General features: G+C 47.4%; 1 protein-coding gene across 2 annotated transcripts in view; it reads left to right on the top strand.

The window, feature by feature from the left end:
• GRIK4 (glutamate ionotropic receptor kainate type subunit 4) overlaps positions 1-14,765 on the top strand; it is a 135,379-nt gene that overhangs the window by 93,493 nt on the left and 27,121 nt on the right. For both annotated transcript variants that reach the window (XM_058819187.1, XM_058819186.1), the window contains exons 8-11: positions 2,592-2,744; positions 3,661-3,765; positions 11,400-11,507; positions 13,179-13,382. In XM_058819187.1, the coding sequence (XP_058675170.1) occupies positions 2,592-2,744; positions 3,661-3,765; positions 11,400-11,507; positions 13,179-13,382 (570 nt within the window). The remainder of the gene's footprint in view (positions 1-2,591; positions 2,745-3,660; positions 3,766-11,399; positions 11,508-13,178; positions 13,383-14,765) is intronic.

Here is a 14,765-nt window from a genome sequence, read left to right as displayed (position 1 = left end):
AGGTTATGACCTCAAAATTTAGTGGTTTACCTCTTTTCTGTGCAAAATCAGGGTGCAGTGAAGGGATTCCTATTCCATGCCACAAGAACATGATCCTGTGTCTCTCCACACCCTCCCCAGTACTTAAATTGCTTGAAATCATCAAGGGTGATGGCAGAAATCCTGATGAATTCTCCAGAATTCAGAAGTAAAACATTCCAATCAATAATGTCAAATGCTTCACTGAGATCTACAAGTCTGTTTCTCACCATCTAATAAGGGATTAACTGCTCAGGGAAAATGGAAATGGAAACCCAGCAGGAGGAAATTAAAAATGCTGGGCCAGTATTCAGATTTGGTAGGAAATGGGGGAAATTTTGGGGTTGTGAGGATGTGTTTGGTCTCATAACAGTTTCATTTGTCCAGCTGATGTTAATATGGTTCCTGATTCAGGAGAGGAATTGCAAATTGGGTGTGAGATCCTGCAACCTGAACAGGATTAAATTCATAATTAAAATGAAGTGCATTGAAAGAGCTTCATGGAGCAGGGGCTGAGGACAGGGCAGGCTGGAGAAGCTTTGTTAGGAAAAGAATTTGTGTTAAAGGGATAAAAGAAGGAGAGAAGAATTTATCAGCTTCTTTAAGAACCTCTGGAAAAGGTTTTTCAGGAGGAGAATGTTTGGGTCAGCCTCAGCAAGTTGGAGGAGTGAAAGTTCACTGGTGTTGTCAGAGCTGGTGTTTGGGGTTTTGATGGAATCCTGCCTTTTAATTTTTGTAGGTTTTGAGGGTTTTGTGCTGCTTTTTAGGTGTCTAGCCCCACACCAGTGTGATCAGTGAGGTCTAAGCAAGACCAAGCAGGGTTAAATCAAAATTAGCAACAGAGTGGAAGGCCAAGGATTGTTGGGATCACTGAACTGGGTGAGATTGTCCCTGCAGGACCACTGGCAGCAGGTTTTGATAGAATCCTGCCTTTTAATTTAGGATGACTTGTAAGTTTTGAGGGTTTTGTGGTACTTTTTAAATGCCTAATCCCACACGAGTGTGGTCAGTGAGGTCTAAGCAAGACCAAGCAGGGTTAAGTCAAAATTAGCAACAGAGTGGAAGGCCAAGGATTGTTGGGATCACTGAACTGGGTGAGATTGACCCTGCAGCAGTGAATAAACCTGGTCAGGCTCTGGGAGGAGCAGAGGATGCAGGGCTGGAAGTCACAGCCAGGCTGGAGACTGAGCCCTGTGCCAGGAGCTGGGATGGGAAGAGGATGCTCTTGGAAGCATCCATGGGGAAAATGCAGCCTTGATAGTAATGAGCTGCAACGGCTTAATTCCAGCAGTCAGGAGGTGACAGTAATTAAAAGTGAAATCTCAGCCGCAACAGTGAGCACGAGGGAGGAAAATAGCTGATTGTTAACGAGCCCAAAGCCATGGAAACTGCTGTGCATGAGTGGGAAATGGGGGTTGTGAGGTTGGTGGGCAAAGAAATCTGGACAAAGCAGCCAAAGCCAAGGTGAGCAGGAGAGGGGATGAGCTCTGACACTCTGGACATTCTCTCAGCAGTGCTGCTCCAGGTTGTGGAGAGGCATGCATGATCTCTGTGGGGTCTGAAAGGCAGGATTTGGCTGCTGGACAAGCAGGTCTGGCAATTTCTCGTGGGTCTGCCTGTCATAGAAGTGGTCAGAGAAGGCTGCCCATGATGGCTAAAGAAGCACAGTTGAGTTCCCTTCTGTGGGAGCAGCCATCAGATCTCAGGAGAAATTCCCCATGACAATTCCTGCTTCTCTCAGGAGCATTCCCTCTGGCCAGCAGACTGATCAGAGCCACCAAAACACTAAGAAACCTCCCTTGATAAGGAAAGGAAAGCTGTAGAAATTAAGACAGGAAGGGCTTGGAAGCAACAAGGACAAGCAGAGATAGAGAGATGACAGTGATGGATGAAATGAACCCACACAAAGGGCACCCCAGGTGACCCCAAGTCACTATAGGACATGAAATAAATAAACACACTATATTCATTCCCTCACCCAGTGATTGCTTATTTAAAGATCAGAGCATAACAAAACCTTCAACTTCAAAAGCTTGGAAGTGTTTTCAGGGGACAAAAAGCACAAAAAAATAAATAAACACAATAATTTATAGTACGATAATATAGTACAAAAATAGCACTACATGGACATGCAGCTCTCTCAAGGTAAAAAGAGAATTTTTAATTTCTGACTCCAACATTTATAGACTTTCCAAAAGTGACAGTGGATTGGAGGGTGACAGTGCCACCTCTGCAATGACACTGGACAAACCAACAGTCCATCAAATTTCTCCTCCCTCCATAAACAATATAAGTAATTTACATAAAGTTATTACAAAAAGATATAATATATGTATGATGTATATATTTACAAAAGTTGTTACATAAAAGATATGTTATTTACAGTGAGTTATTTACATAACGTGAGCGAGAAAGTTCGTTACAAGAATTTAAACAACAGAAGGCTTGGAAAAACTTAATAGAACCAGAGTGACAACCCCAGGCTGTGCACAGAACACTCTCCAGCTCCGAGGAGCAGCAGGATGGGGGATTTTTGTGCTCCAATCTGATTTTTCCCTGTGTTTCCCCCGCAGCTGTCCTCGGCGCTGCTGTTCGACGCCGTGTACGCGGTGGTGACGGCGGTGCAGGAGCTGAACCGCAGCCAGGAGATCGGCGTCAAGCCCCTGTCCTGCGGCTCTGCACAGATCTGGCAGCACGGCACCAGCCTCATGAACTACCTGAGAATGGTGAGAGGGGGCTGAGGGCTGCTCCTGGCTGCCACAGGGCTCTTTGGAGGCGCTGGAAAGTGAGATCTGAGCGTTTGGGTCGTCACCTGTGACCGTGTTCACAGGGGTGCCAGGATGAGGAAAGAGACGAGGATCTGACTCCATGTTTCAGAAGGCTTGATTTATTATTTTATTATATATATTACATTAAAACTGTACTAAAAGAATAGAAGAAAGGATTTCATCAGAAGGCTGGCTAAGAATAGCAAAAGAAAAAATTAATAACAAAGTCTTGTTGCTCGGACTGTCTGTCCCAGTCAGCTGGACTGTGATTTGCCATTAATTAGAAACAACCACATGAGACCAATCCCAGATGCACCTGTTGCATTCCACAGCAGCAGATAACCATTGTTTACATTTTGTTCTTGAGGCTTCTCAGCTTCTCAGGAGAAAAAATCCTAAGGAAAGGATTTTCCATAAAAAATGTCCACGACAGTGACCGGCCTTGGAAGGACATGAAACTCTCCCTTTTTCAGGCTTTGCTGCAGAAAAGCTGGAATTCAATTGTTTGGTTTTGTTTTAAAGTATGAATGTTTCTAAGTGATTTGAGCTCTGACTTGAGCTGATACGAGATCATGCAGTACAATTGCTCAGAGCTCAAGAGTGCATGACATAAGTTCCCCTATGGGTTTGGGCTCCTTTGAACCCAAAATTGTCATTTCTGGAACAAAACAAGCCTAAATCTGGCACGAGGACACTGTGAAATCCCAGCCTTCTGAAGTAGTTGGAGTTTGTGGCTCCTCAGAGCTGAGGTGACCATGCAGCAGGAGGAGGTTTCTGAGTCTGGGTGTAAATGAGACAAGGAAATTTTATAAAGATGCCTGCAGTGGGGTGGGGCAGCCTCGCTGGGCGCTGTAACTGAGTCTCTCTTGGACAGGTAGAATTGGAAGGTCTCACCGGCCACATCGAATTCAACAGCAAAGGCCAACGCTCCAACTACGCCCTGAAAATCCTGCAGCACACCCGGGGTGGCTTCAGGCAGGTGAGAGCAGCTGGGGAGGGCTGGGAGGTGTCCTGGGTGTCCTCAGGGGGGACCAAAAGGGGCTCTGGACCCCTGTGGGATTTTCTGGGGTCCCCCATGGCAGGAAGGAATGAATCTGACTCCATGTTCTTAGAAGGCTGATGTTTATGTTATATTATATTGTATTGTATTGTATCGTATCATATCTATTATATATTGTACTATACTATATTATATTACATTATATTACATTACATTATACTATATTACATTATATTACATTATACTACATTATACTGTATTATACTATACTATATTATGCTATATTATTCTATATTATATTATACTAAAACAATACTAAAGAATACAGAAAGGATACAGACAGAAGGCTAAAAGATAATAATGAATCTTGTGACTCTCTCTCCAGAGTCCAACACAGCTGGACAGTGATTGGTCATTAAGTCCAAACAATTCACATGAAATTAATCGAATAATGACCAGTTGGTAAACAATGTCCAAACCACATTCCAAAGCAGCAAAACACAGGAGAAGCAATCGGATAATTATTGTTTTCATGTCCAAACCACATTCCAAAGCAGCAAGACACAGGAGAAGCAAATGAGATAATTATTGCTTTCATTTTTTCTGAGGCTTCACAACTTCCCAGGAGAAGAAATCATGGTGAAGGGATTTTTCAGAAAATATGATGGTGACAGACCCCCCCTTGATTGCACCATGGGGTGCTTGGGGTGTCAGCTGAGCTCTGGCAAACTCAGCGTGTTTGATTTTATCAGGAATGTGCCTCAGGATGGTTTGGATTTGTGTGGATCCATCAGGGAATGGAAGGGGTGATGGCAGAGCCAATCTCTGCCCTGTCCAGGTGTTAATTCAGGGCAGGGAATCTGGGCCAGGTGCAAGCTCATACCCACACTCCTTTAGTTCTTAAGCTTGTGGCTTAAAAATTATTTGGATGGGGGGAAAATTGGAGGATTTTCTGTGAAATAGGGAAAAAAATGAATATTTTTGTGAATATTTTCAAACTGTTTCTGTGAGGGAAAGCAAATGGGGCAGACCCATGTGAGGAGCTCCCCATCATCTCTCCCCCATGAGGGGAAGTTCAAGCTCGTTTCACTCCTGGTTTCTGGCTCCTCTCTAACAGGTTTGCTCAGCTCAGACTCATTTACTTTTTGTCTCGGTGCTCGTAGGTTCTTCACAGCTTTCCTCTGCCCACGGAACACCGAGCAGATTTCATTAGAATCATTAATTTGAGTGGTATTTCCTCATCTCACACTTTCTGCTCGAGCCATATTTTCTGGTTTGAGCTGAAGTTGAGGGTATCAGACTGATGAGATTGCACGACACAAATCCAAGGAATTTGCTGGTAAATCCAAACATTATTCAGGAAAAAAAAAAAAAAAAAAGAAATAAAAAGGGGTTTCATCTGTCTTGTTTCCCTGCTGACAGCTCCACTGCTGCCCTTTTCTCAGAGATTGCCCCTTCTAGATGCTGGCAGAGAACAAAAGCTATTGTACCCTACCCTCACCAGCAGAGCATTTTGGCACCAGGATCCCTCTCCTGGGCTGGCAGCAGTGAATTTCAGCCTTGGCAAGGATGTTACCTGCCAGTTCTTACCTGTCAAGTGACAGCTTGGCTTTGATGCTGCCTTTCTCTGAGCGAGCAGGGGGGATCACAACGGCATTTTCCCCACAGAGATCTCTCACACCATCAATGCCCTTTTAATCCTCTCCCAAAGCCATCACCCTCTGAACAGAAGTGACAGATCCAAGCCCATCTGCATTAACAAGAGCACAAATTCAGCTGGATTCAGGGAGGAAAGGCTGCAGAGCTCCCTGTAACAGCTTTGGTTTGGATGTGTTGGAGTGTGGCACGTTAAACTCACAGGTCCTTTTGGAGCAGAGCTTCTCCCAGAGCTCCGTGGGGAGCTGTGACTGCAGCCTGATCTGCCCTGAGAATGAAATCTCATCTCCTCCCCACAAACCTGCTGTGACAGGAGAAAACCTTTGCTGACCTGTTGTAACAGCTCGGTGAAAAAGGAGCTTTGTGTGTGTGACATGGCCAGGAAAGCTGCTCTGGGATCAAGACTTCCAAATTCCCCATCAGGCTGCAGGGATGAAGCACTTCCAGCCACAGGGACAAAGTGCTGGAAGGACAGGGCAGACCCTGTAATAATATATATTATATTATATTATATTATATTATATTATATTATATTATATTATATTATATTATATTATATTATATTATTCTAGACTGCTAAACTAAAAATATACTAAAGAATAGAGGTGTCCTAGACTCAGGGAGATGCTCTGGGGACAAAAAGGGCCTCTGGACCCCTGTGGTATTTTCTGGGGTCCCCTCCTCCTTGGGGGAGGCTGCGAACCCTGCCCTGTCACAAACCCACCAGGAAAGAGCTGATTTTCATAAAAATGCTTCTTTCTCAGCTTTTCTGCCTTTTCTCCCTTTCTCAGGGAGCTTTTCTGATCCACAGCAGTGCCCAGAGGGATGTCAGGGTCCTTCCCAGCCGAAAGGAGTTTGTTGAGATGTGTTTAACTGTGAAGAGCCTCCCAACCTGCCTCCCCTCCACGTTCCTGCAAAGAGAACCCAAAGGCAGCTCTGCTGTGCCATAAATGGTTATTTTCTTGTTGCCAGCCTGGCTTCTTTTAATGAAAAAGACTAAATAAATCATTAGAAATATTTTAATTAAAGGAACAGGGTAAAGAACAGGCATTCACATCCTGGAGACAATCTTGCTCCCCAGGGTTGTATTAACTGATTTGTTTGAAACACTTCTGTTCCCTGCTTAGTTTTAACCAAGCTCATTTTAGCTCTGCCCATTCCTCTCTTCCTCCCTTTCCCTCTTTCCTTTTCCTCCTCTCTCTCCTTCCACCCAGTGAAGCCACAGGGACTTCCAGCTCATCAGCTTTGATGGAGAATACACCAAATTTTGAGGCTGATCCAGCCAGGAAGCAAATTAAGAGACTCTTAGATTCTCCAACTCGCTGCTGCTTTTGGGCAAGGAGAGGCAGGGCTTTTTGACATCCAATTTTTAATTCGTTTATGTAACGCACCAAACGCTTCTTTTCCTGATTTAGCTTAACCAGAGGAATTTTTTCCACAGCCATATGAGAGCTGCTCTGTCTGCTCACAGGATGCTCGATAAAGCACAGGCTCATTAATGTGCTGGTGATCTATAGATCTGACAAGGGCTGCCTTTGGTAAATGTCATCTTTTTATTTTTTTAATATATATATTTTTCCCCCCTTTCTTTGCCCCTCTAAAAAACCCTGCAGAGCTGCAGCAGAGTGATTTGCTGTAAATCACGAGCTGAGGTTTGGGAACTTCGTGGAGGGAAGGGAGTGAGGAGTGGCTGTGATTTAGGGGTGGGAAAGGGGAATCTGCAGACCCTGACCCCATCCTAAGTGAGGCTGCTCAGTCTCCATTTAACCACAGGCCCTGCTGGTGCCCTGAGACAGAGCAGTGCAAGGGCTGGGGCTGTTAATTGGGATGTTGATGAGATACAGATGAGTTCCCCACCAATAGCTCTGGGACTCTTCTCAGTCCCTGCCACATCAAACCTTTTTAATTTGGCAGCAGCTCATCAGCCTCGGTGGGGCCGGTTCCTCTTCAGCTGCTGCCCCCAAGAACAGCCCAGGGACAGGTTCTGGGATAGCCCAGGGACAGGTTCTGGATGGTTTCTGTCCCCAGGGACAGGTTCTGGATGGTTTCTGCACCCAGGGACAGGTTCTGGATGGTTTCTGCACCCAGGGACAGGTTCTGGATGGTTTCTGCCCCCAGGGACAGGTTCTGGATGGTTTCTGTACCCAGGGACAGGTTCTGGATGATTTCTGCCCCCAGGGGCAGGTTCTGGATGGTTTCTGCCCCCAGGAACAGGTTCTGGATGGTTTCTCTCCCCAGGGACAGGTTCTGGATGGTTTCTGCCCCCAGGAACAGGTTCTGGATTATTTCTGTCCCCAGGGACAGGTTCTGGATGGTTTCTGTCCCCAGGGACAGGTTCTGGATGATTTCTGCCCCCAGGAACAGGTTCTGGATGGTTTCTCTCCCCAGGGACAGGTTCTGGATGGTTTCTGTCCCCAGAAACAGGTTCTGGATGGTTTCTGCACCCAGGGACAGGTTCTGGATGGTTTCTGTCCCCAGGGACAAGTTCTGGATGGTTTCTGTCCCCAGAAACAGGTTCTGGATGGTTTCTGCACCCAGGAACAGGTTCTGGATGGTTTGTGTCCTCAGGGACAGGTTCTGGATGGTTTCTGCACCCAGGGACAGGTTCTGGATGGTTTCTGCACCCAGGAACAGGTTCTGGATGGTTTCTGGATGGTTTCTGCACCCAGGGGCAGGTTCTGGATGGGTTCTGCCCCCAGGACCTGACAAACCCAGTGTGTGCCACTGCAGCCCTGCCTGGGCAGTGCCTGGTGTCAACCATGGGGTCCAGAGGGGACATCTGGTGGATGCTGGTGGGGTAAGGTGTGTATATCTCATGGTTCTTTGGTTTGATAGTTGATGCTTTCAGTGCTAATTTCAGTGCAGGAGCTTTTGCCTGGCATCAGCAGTGTCACTCAGGAATCCAACCCCATGGCAGTGTCCTCGGAGGGAATTCCTTCATTTGTTTGTTTTATTCCCTTTTTCCCCTCCTCACTCACGCCCAGATTCCCTCTCCTTGGGGCACCTTGGTTGCACTCCCCCTGCTCCTGGGGACACTGAGGGAGGATTTGGTGGCTGCAAGCTCTAGAACACCACTCGTAATCAGAGCCCACCAGGTCCCTGGTGCTGTCTGCTGCTCCAAGATCTGGATTCAGGGCTGGCTCTGCCTTGATTTGAAGCTGGGAGTGGGGATGGTAAATACCTCTGAAGCTCGTGGAGAAGTCTTGCTTTGTGCCTACAGAAAAATAAGCAGATTTCATTAAAATCACTGCTTTGAGAGGTGTTTCATCACCTCACACCACGAGGAGCCTCAAAGCCTCTGCTCAAAGGGTGGAAGGAGAGAGCCAGGGATGCTCCATGGGGGCTTTTCTACAGGAATGAGAAATCTTCCTGTGCCACCAACCCAAATAACACCTTTGGAGCAGCTAAACTGGGGCACTCAGCTGCCTGTGGGGATGGAGCAGTGGCACCTCCCTGCTCCTTCCAGGCTGAGGCTTTCTGGGCTGTTTCACACTCTGAGTTTCACAGTTTGTGTTTGCCTCGAGGTGCCTGTGGGTGTTTGGGGCAGTGCTGGAGCTCCTTGGGGTGCTGGGAGGTGCAGAGGTGATGCCCTGGGGGTCTCACATCCCTGAGGACATGGAGGGGACATTCTCCACCTGATCCCTCTCACAAAATCCCTCTCTCAAAGGTGTTGATCTACACCTGGTTGTGCTGCCCTCATTGCTCTGCTAGGACAGGGATCCCTCCAGCTCCTGTGATCATTAGGAACCCCTCCCCTGCTCTGTCAGCCTGTTTATTTCTGGCTGCTTTGTATGTATTTATTTTTGTGCCAACGCCATCGTTTCAGCTTCAAAAAGCTGTTCTACCTCTTTGCTACAGACCTCCTCCACCTGCAGTATTTATAAATCGCCAATCACAACCTCTTCTTTAAAACCCTGAGTCCTAAAACCCCTGAAGTCCTTGTCCAGAGCCTTAACAACATGATGGTCTCACCCTTGTCTGTGTGGAGCATTGAATTGTTTTCTAAAAAACTTAGCAGATGGATATGTTTTCTATTTTCCAGAGGCTCTTTATATGTAGACAGAGATGATTAAAATCACCTTGACATCCATCTTGCAGGAGAGGGACGAGAGGGGCCCTGGCACCCTCTGGCACTGCAGGAACAGCAGCAGGAGGAGCTTTGTGAGCCCCTGAGGGGCACAGGGGTGAGCTGGGGACAGCCAGGAGTGGGAGAAAATGCCCCAAAATGTGGGATTTGTGGCCTTGGTGCCTTTAAAAGCAAGGTCAAAGCCACAGCTCTGTCAGGAGAAGAGGCAATTAGTCTCAGCACATGCCAGCAGGGGAGGGACAAATTGGAGAACAGCGAGGGCTGTTAAAATTAAAGTTAATCTGTCACTAATCTGTGGCTGAGAAATCCGGGAGGGAAGAAGGATGAGGCAATGTTTGTGAGGGATGGCTGGCTGCAGAGGGGCTGCTGCTCAGAAATCAGAGCAGAGCTGGGGAATTGAGCAGGGATTCATCCTGCCTGGACTCACAGCCTGTGCAGGACACTGGAAGCTGTGCTCCAAGGGAAATGGGTGGGAAATTTCTCAGTTTGGGGCTGTTTTTCCCATTCCTGCACTAGGAATGGTCACAGCTCCAAGGTGTCTGTACAGGGCCAGGAGCTGGGCAATCAGAGCAGCAATCAGAGCTGAGCTGGGGAATTGAGCAGAGATTCATCCTGCCTGGACTCAGAGCCTGTGCAGGACACTGGAAGCTGTGCTCCAGGGGAAATGGGTGGGAAATCTCCCACTTTGGGGCTGTTGTTCCTGCACTAGGAATGGTCACAGACAGAGCTGCCAGAGCTCCAGGAAGGTTTGGACAATGCTCTCAGGCACAGGGAGGGATTGCTGGGGTAAGGCTTGATTTAATATTTTATGATATATATTATATTAAAACTATACTAAAAGAATAGAAGAAAGGATTTCATCAGAAGGCTGGCTAAGAATAGAATGGCAAAGAATGATAACAAAGGTTTGTGGCTCGGCTCTCAGTCCGAGCCAGCTGACTGTGATTGGCCATTAATTAGAAACAACCCCATGAGACCAATCCCAGATGCACCTGTTGCATTCCACAGCAGCAGATAACCATTGTTTGCATTTTGTTCCTGAGGCCTCCCAGCTTCTCAGGAGGAAAAAATCCTAAGAAAAGGATTTTCCATAAAAGATGTCTGCGACAGGGGTTCAGAGGGAGCTGCCCTCCTCAGCCCCCCCTGTATCCATGAGGAAAAGCAGAGGAGGAAAAGCAGAACCTCCTTTAAGGACAATGAGCAAGCAGGAGTTTAATTTGCACGTTCTGAACGAGCTGCTGGAGGTGCTGATGTCCCTGCCCAGAGCTCTGAGGGAAGGAGATTAGGCTCTTGAAGTTAAAATTAGGTTTTGTGGAATATTCCTCCCCTCCCCTGTCTGAAGGCAGCTGTGTCACAGCTGAGTCACGATGTCCTCCCGAGCCTGGGGCCCTGGTTCTGCCATCCACGCTGGGAATTTGGGTTTGCTGCAGCCACACCAGTGCTTGGGTGGGTAAATTTGGGTGTGATGAGCCTGAATGAAAGGATTTGGAAGTGCTTAATCATGGTAGAGGAGTTGTGGAGCAGCACCACTGAGAAAGTGGCTTTGTCCCACCCAGGAGAGCTCCCAGCTTTGGAGGGACAAGCTCACAAATTGGGGATTTCTGGCTAAGATGGACCCATTTGGTGGCATTTGGGGACAACACACAAGGCTGCCCAGCTCTGCAGGGACGACACGAGGGAAAGCAGCACAGGGCCAGGGTGGTGGCCCTGTGTGCACAGAGGGTTAATCTCTCTGCTGACCCATTCTGGGGTTGTGAAGCTAATGGAGCATCCCTAACCAGGCCAGCTGCAGGGCTGTTGTCACTCAGCAGAGCCATATGGGCAGTGCCTCGCCCTATAAATCCCCTTATTGTGCTGTTTGTCTCTGCAGATTGGCCACTGGCACGTCTCCGAAGGGCTCAGCATGGACAACAGGATCTTCTCCTCCAACATTTCCGACAGCCTCTTCAACACCACCCTGATTGTCACCACCATCCTGGTAAGGGAGGGGGGCACCTGCAGTCCCCCCACGGGCCCAGCCCTCAGGTGTGGTGGTGTCCACAGGGGTCTGAGGGTGAGGGAAGAGACGAGGATCTGACTCCATGTTTCAGAAGGCTTGATTTATTATTTTATTATATATATTATATTAAAACTATACTAAAAGAATAGAAGAAAGGATTTCATCAGAAGGCTGGCTAAGAATAGAAAAAGAAAGAATGATAACAAAGGTTTGTGGCTTGGACTCTGTCCAAGCCAGCTGGGCTGTGATTGGCCATTAATCAGAAACAACCACATGAGACCAATCCCAGATGCACCTGTTGCACTCCACAGCAGCAGATAACCATTGTTTGCATTTTGTTCCTGAGGCTTCTCAGCTTCTCAGGAGGAAAAATCCCAAGGAAAGGATTTTCCATAAAAGATGTCTGTGACACTCAGGGGTGGGCTCAGCTGAATCCTATCCCTGCCCCTCAGCCCTGCACTGGGCTGATTTCACACTGAAAGTCTCCAGGTACAGCCTGGGGCACAATTCCTGCCTGAATTCAGCTCAGGTCGATGCTCCATATGGAAATGGCATTGGGTGGGTTCAGAGGGTTCATATTTGATGGGTTCAGAGGGGGCTGGGGTGGGAACAGGCTGCCAGTTTGCACCCAGAATGGGGATCTTGTTTGGTGTGCAGCTGCTGAGTTGGAAGGGACAGTGGTCCCTTCTACCCATAAAATATAAAAATATTACCCATATTTTATAAAAATTATAAAAATTGGCCAAGATGGGCAGGATTTTTATGAAAACTTGGCATGTACAGGCACCACTCTCTACGTTCAACACCTTCCCTTCCAGGTGCTGCCTGTCCAGTGATTTTTCTTGCTCCTTTTTTAAAGACATCCAAACTCCTGCCTGTCTCCTCACAAAGTTTGTTGGAAAGAGGACAGGCTGGAGAAGTGGCTCTGTGCCAGGACAGATTGAAGTCTGGATGTCCTGCCATGACTCACTGGGCTGCTCTTGCCCTTCCCAGCTGGAAACAGCCCCAAAATCATCATCCCTCAGCCCTGCTTAGTGTCCTAAACCAGGATAAATCTGCACCTCTACACAGCAGGGGCCAGGGAGCACCAGTGTGGAGACATGAGCTCCCAGTCTTTCCTCATCCAGTTTGAGAGGGATCCATTGTGCTGGGATGTGCTTTTGGGGGTTAGAACTGGATGTTTTCTAAGGTTTGGGGTTAGAACTAAAAGTTTTCTGAGGTTTGGGGTTAGAACTAAACATTTTCTAAGGTTTGGGGCTAGAACTGGATGTTTTCTAATATTTAGGGTTAGAACCAGACATTTTCTAAGCTTTGGAGTCAGAACTGGATGTTTTCTAAGCTTTGAGGTTAGAACTAAACATTTTCTAAAAGTTTGGAGTTAGAACTGGATGTTTTCTAATGTTTGAGGTTATAACCAGACATTTTCTAATATTTGGGGTTAGAGCTAAATGTTTTCTAATATTTGGGGTTAGAACCAGATGGTTTCTAATGTTTGGGGTTAGAACTAGACGTTTTCCCATCTTTGGGGTTAGAACCAGCCATTTTCTAAGGTTTCTCCCAACCCCACCCCGTGAGCTCTGCCCTCCCTGCTCGGTGCTGGCGGGACGCCTCGGCTAAGATGGGAATGACAGCTGCCCAGTTTCACTGCAGGAAAACCCTTACTTAATGCTGAAGTGGAACCACCAGGAGCTGGAAGGCAACGACCGCTACGAGGGTTTCTGCGTGGACATGCTGAAGGAGCTGGCCGAGATCCTGCGCTTCAACTACAAAATCCACCTGGTGGGCGACGGCGTCTACGGCGTCCCCGAGGCCAACGGCACCTGGACGGGGATGGTTGGGGAGCTCATAGCCAGGGTGAGTGGATTAATTGTTAATTAAAACTCTGCTCTGATGGGCTTTGGCGCTGCAAAGCCGCCGTGCTTTGTTGTGATGAGGATGGGTTGGGTTTTTCCTGCGCTTCAACTACAAAATCCACCTGGTGGGCGACGGCGTCTGTGGCGTCCCCGAGACCAACGGAACCTGGACAGAGATGGTTGGGGAGCTCATAGCCAGGGTGAGTGGATTTGCTGCTCTGTTAAACTCTGCTCTCATGGGCTTTGGTGCTGTAAAGCCTTTGTGTTTCGTGGTGATGAGGATGGGTTGGGTTTTTCCTGTGCTTCAACCACAAAATCCACCTGGTGGGCAACGGCGTCTACGGCGTCCCCAAGGCCAATGGAATCGGGACAGGGATGGTTGGGGAGTGCATAGCCAGGGTGAGTGGATTAATTGTTCTTTAAAACTCTGCTCTGATGGGCTTTGGTGCTACAAAGTCACCGTGTTTTGTAGTGATGAGGATGGGTTGGGTTTTAGTCCGTTTTGGGAAGGTTGGAGCAAAGGGTTTGTGTGGCATTCACACAATGGATCCCTGGATTTCCACATCCCTGTTTTTTCTCCTGGGAAGCTGAGAAGCCTCAGGGAAAAATGAACACGATAATTGTGGTGGTGTTTGAGGGTCACCAGGATGAGGGAAGAGATGAGAATCTTGACTCCATGTTTCAGAAGGCTGATTTGTTATTTTATGATAAATATGATATTAAAAATGCTACACAAAAACTATACGAAAAGAAAGATCCCTGGATTTCCACATCCCTGGTTTTTTTTTATCCTGGGAAGCTGAGAAGCCTCAGGGAAAAATGAAAGCAATAATTGTGGTGGTGTTTGAGGGTCCCCAGGATGAGGGAAGAGATGAGAATCTTGACTCCATCTGATTTATTATTTTATGATATATATTAAATTAAAAATTCTACACTAAAACTATACTAAAAGAAAGAGAAAGGAGACATCAGAAGGCTGGCAAAGTATGAATAATAAAAACCTGTGACTACTTAGCGCCTCGACACAGCTGGACCGTGATTTTCCAGATCTTCCAAGTGATGCTCATTTTCCAGATCTTTCCTCCCTGGAAAATGAGCATCACTTCACTCTGTGGTTTATTTGGCACAGTGGAATTTGGTTGGGAGCTGGGGATTGAAGTTGAGGATGGAAGGATTGAAGCTGGGGATGGAAGTTTGAGGGTTTTGGAGGTCTTTTCCATGGTTCTGTGGTCTTTAGGGTCCAGGATCCCTAGAAATGCCCACTGGCACCTCCTGCTTCTTCCCCACACGATGCAGGGCGATGCTCATCCCACTTCAGGAGTTTCAGCTGAGCGTTTGAGGTCAGCTGGGACAGCTCTTTGTCTGCAAGAGGGAGGGATTTTGT

Source organism: Ammospiza caudacuta, chromosome 23 (genome assembly GCF_027887145.1).
Source record: "Ammospiza caudacuta isolate bAmmCau1 chromosome 23, bAmmCau1.pri, whole genome shotgun sequence".
Classification (NCBI taxonomy): Eukaryota; Metazoa; Chordata; class Aves; order Passeriformes; family Passerellidae; genus Ammospiza; species Ammospiza caudacuta.
This window is presented reverse-complemented; position numbering and strand designations above follow the sequence as displayed.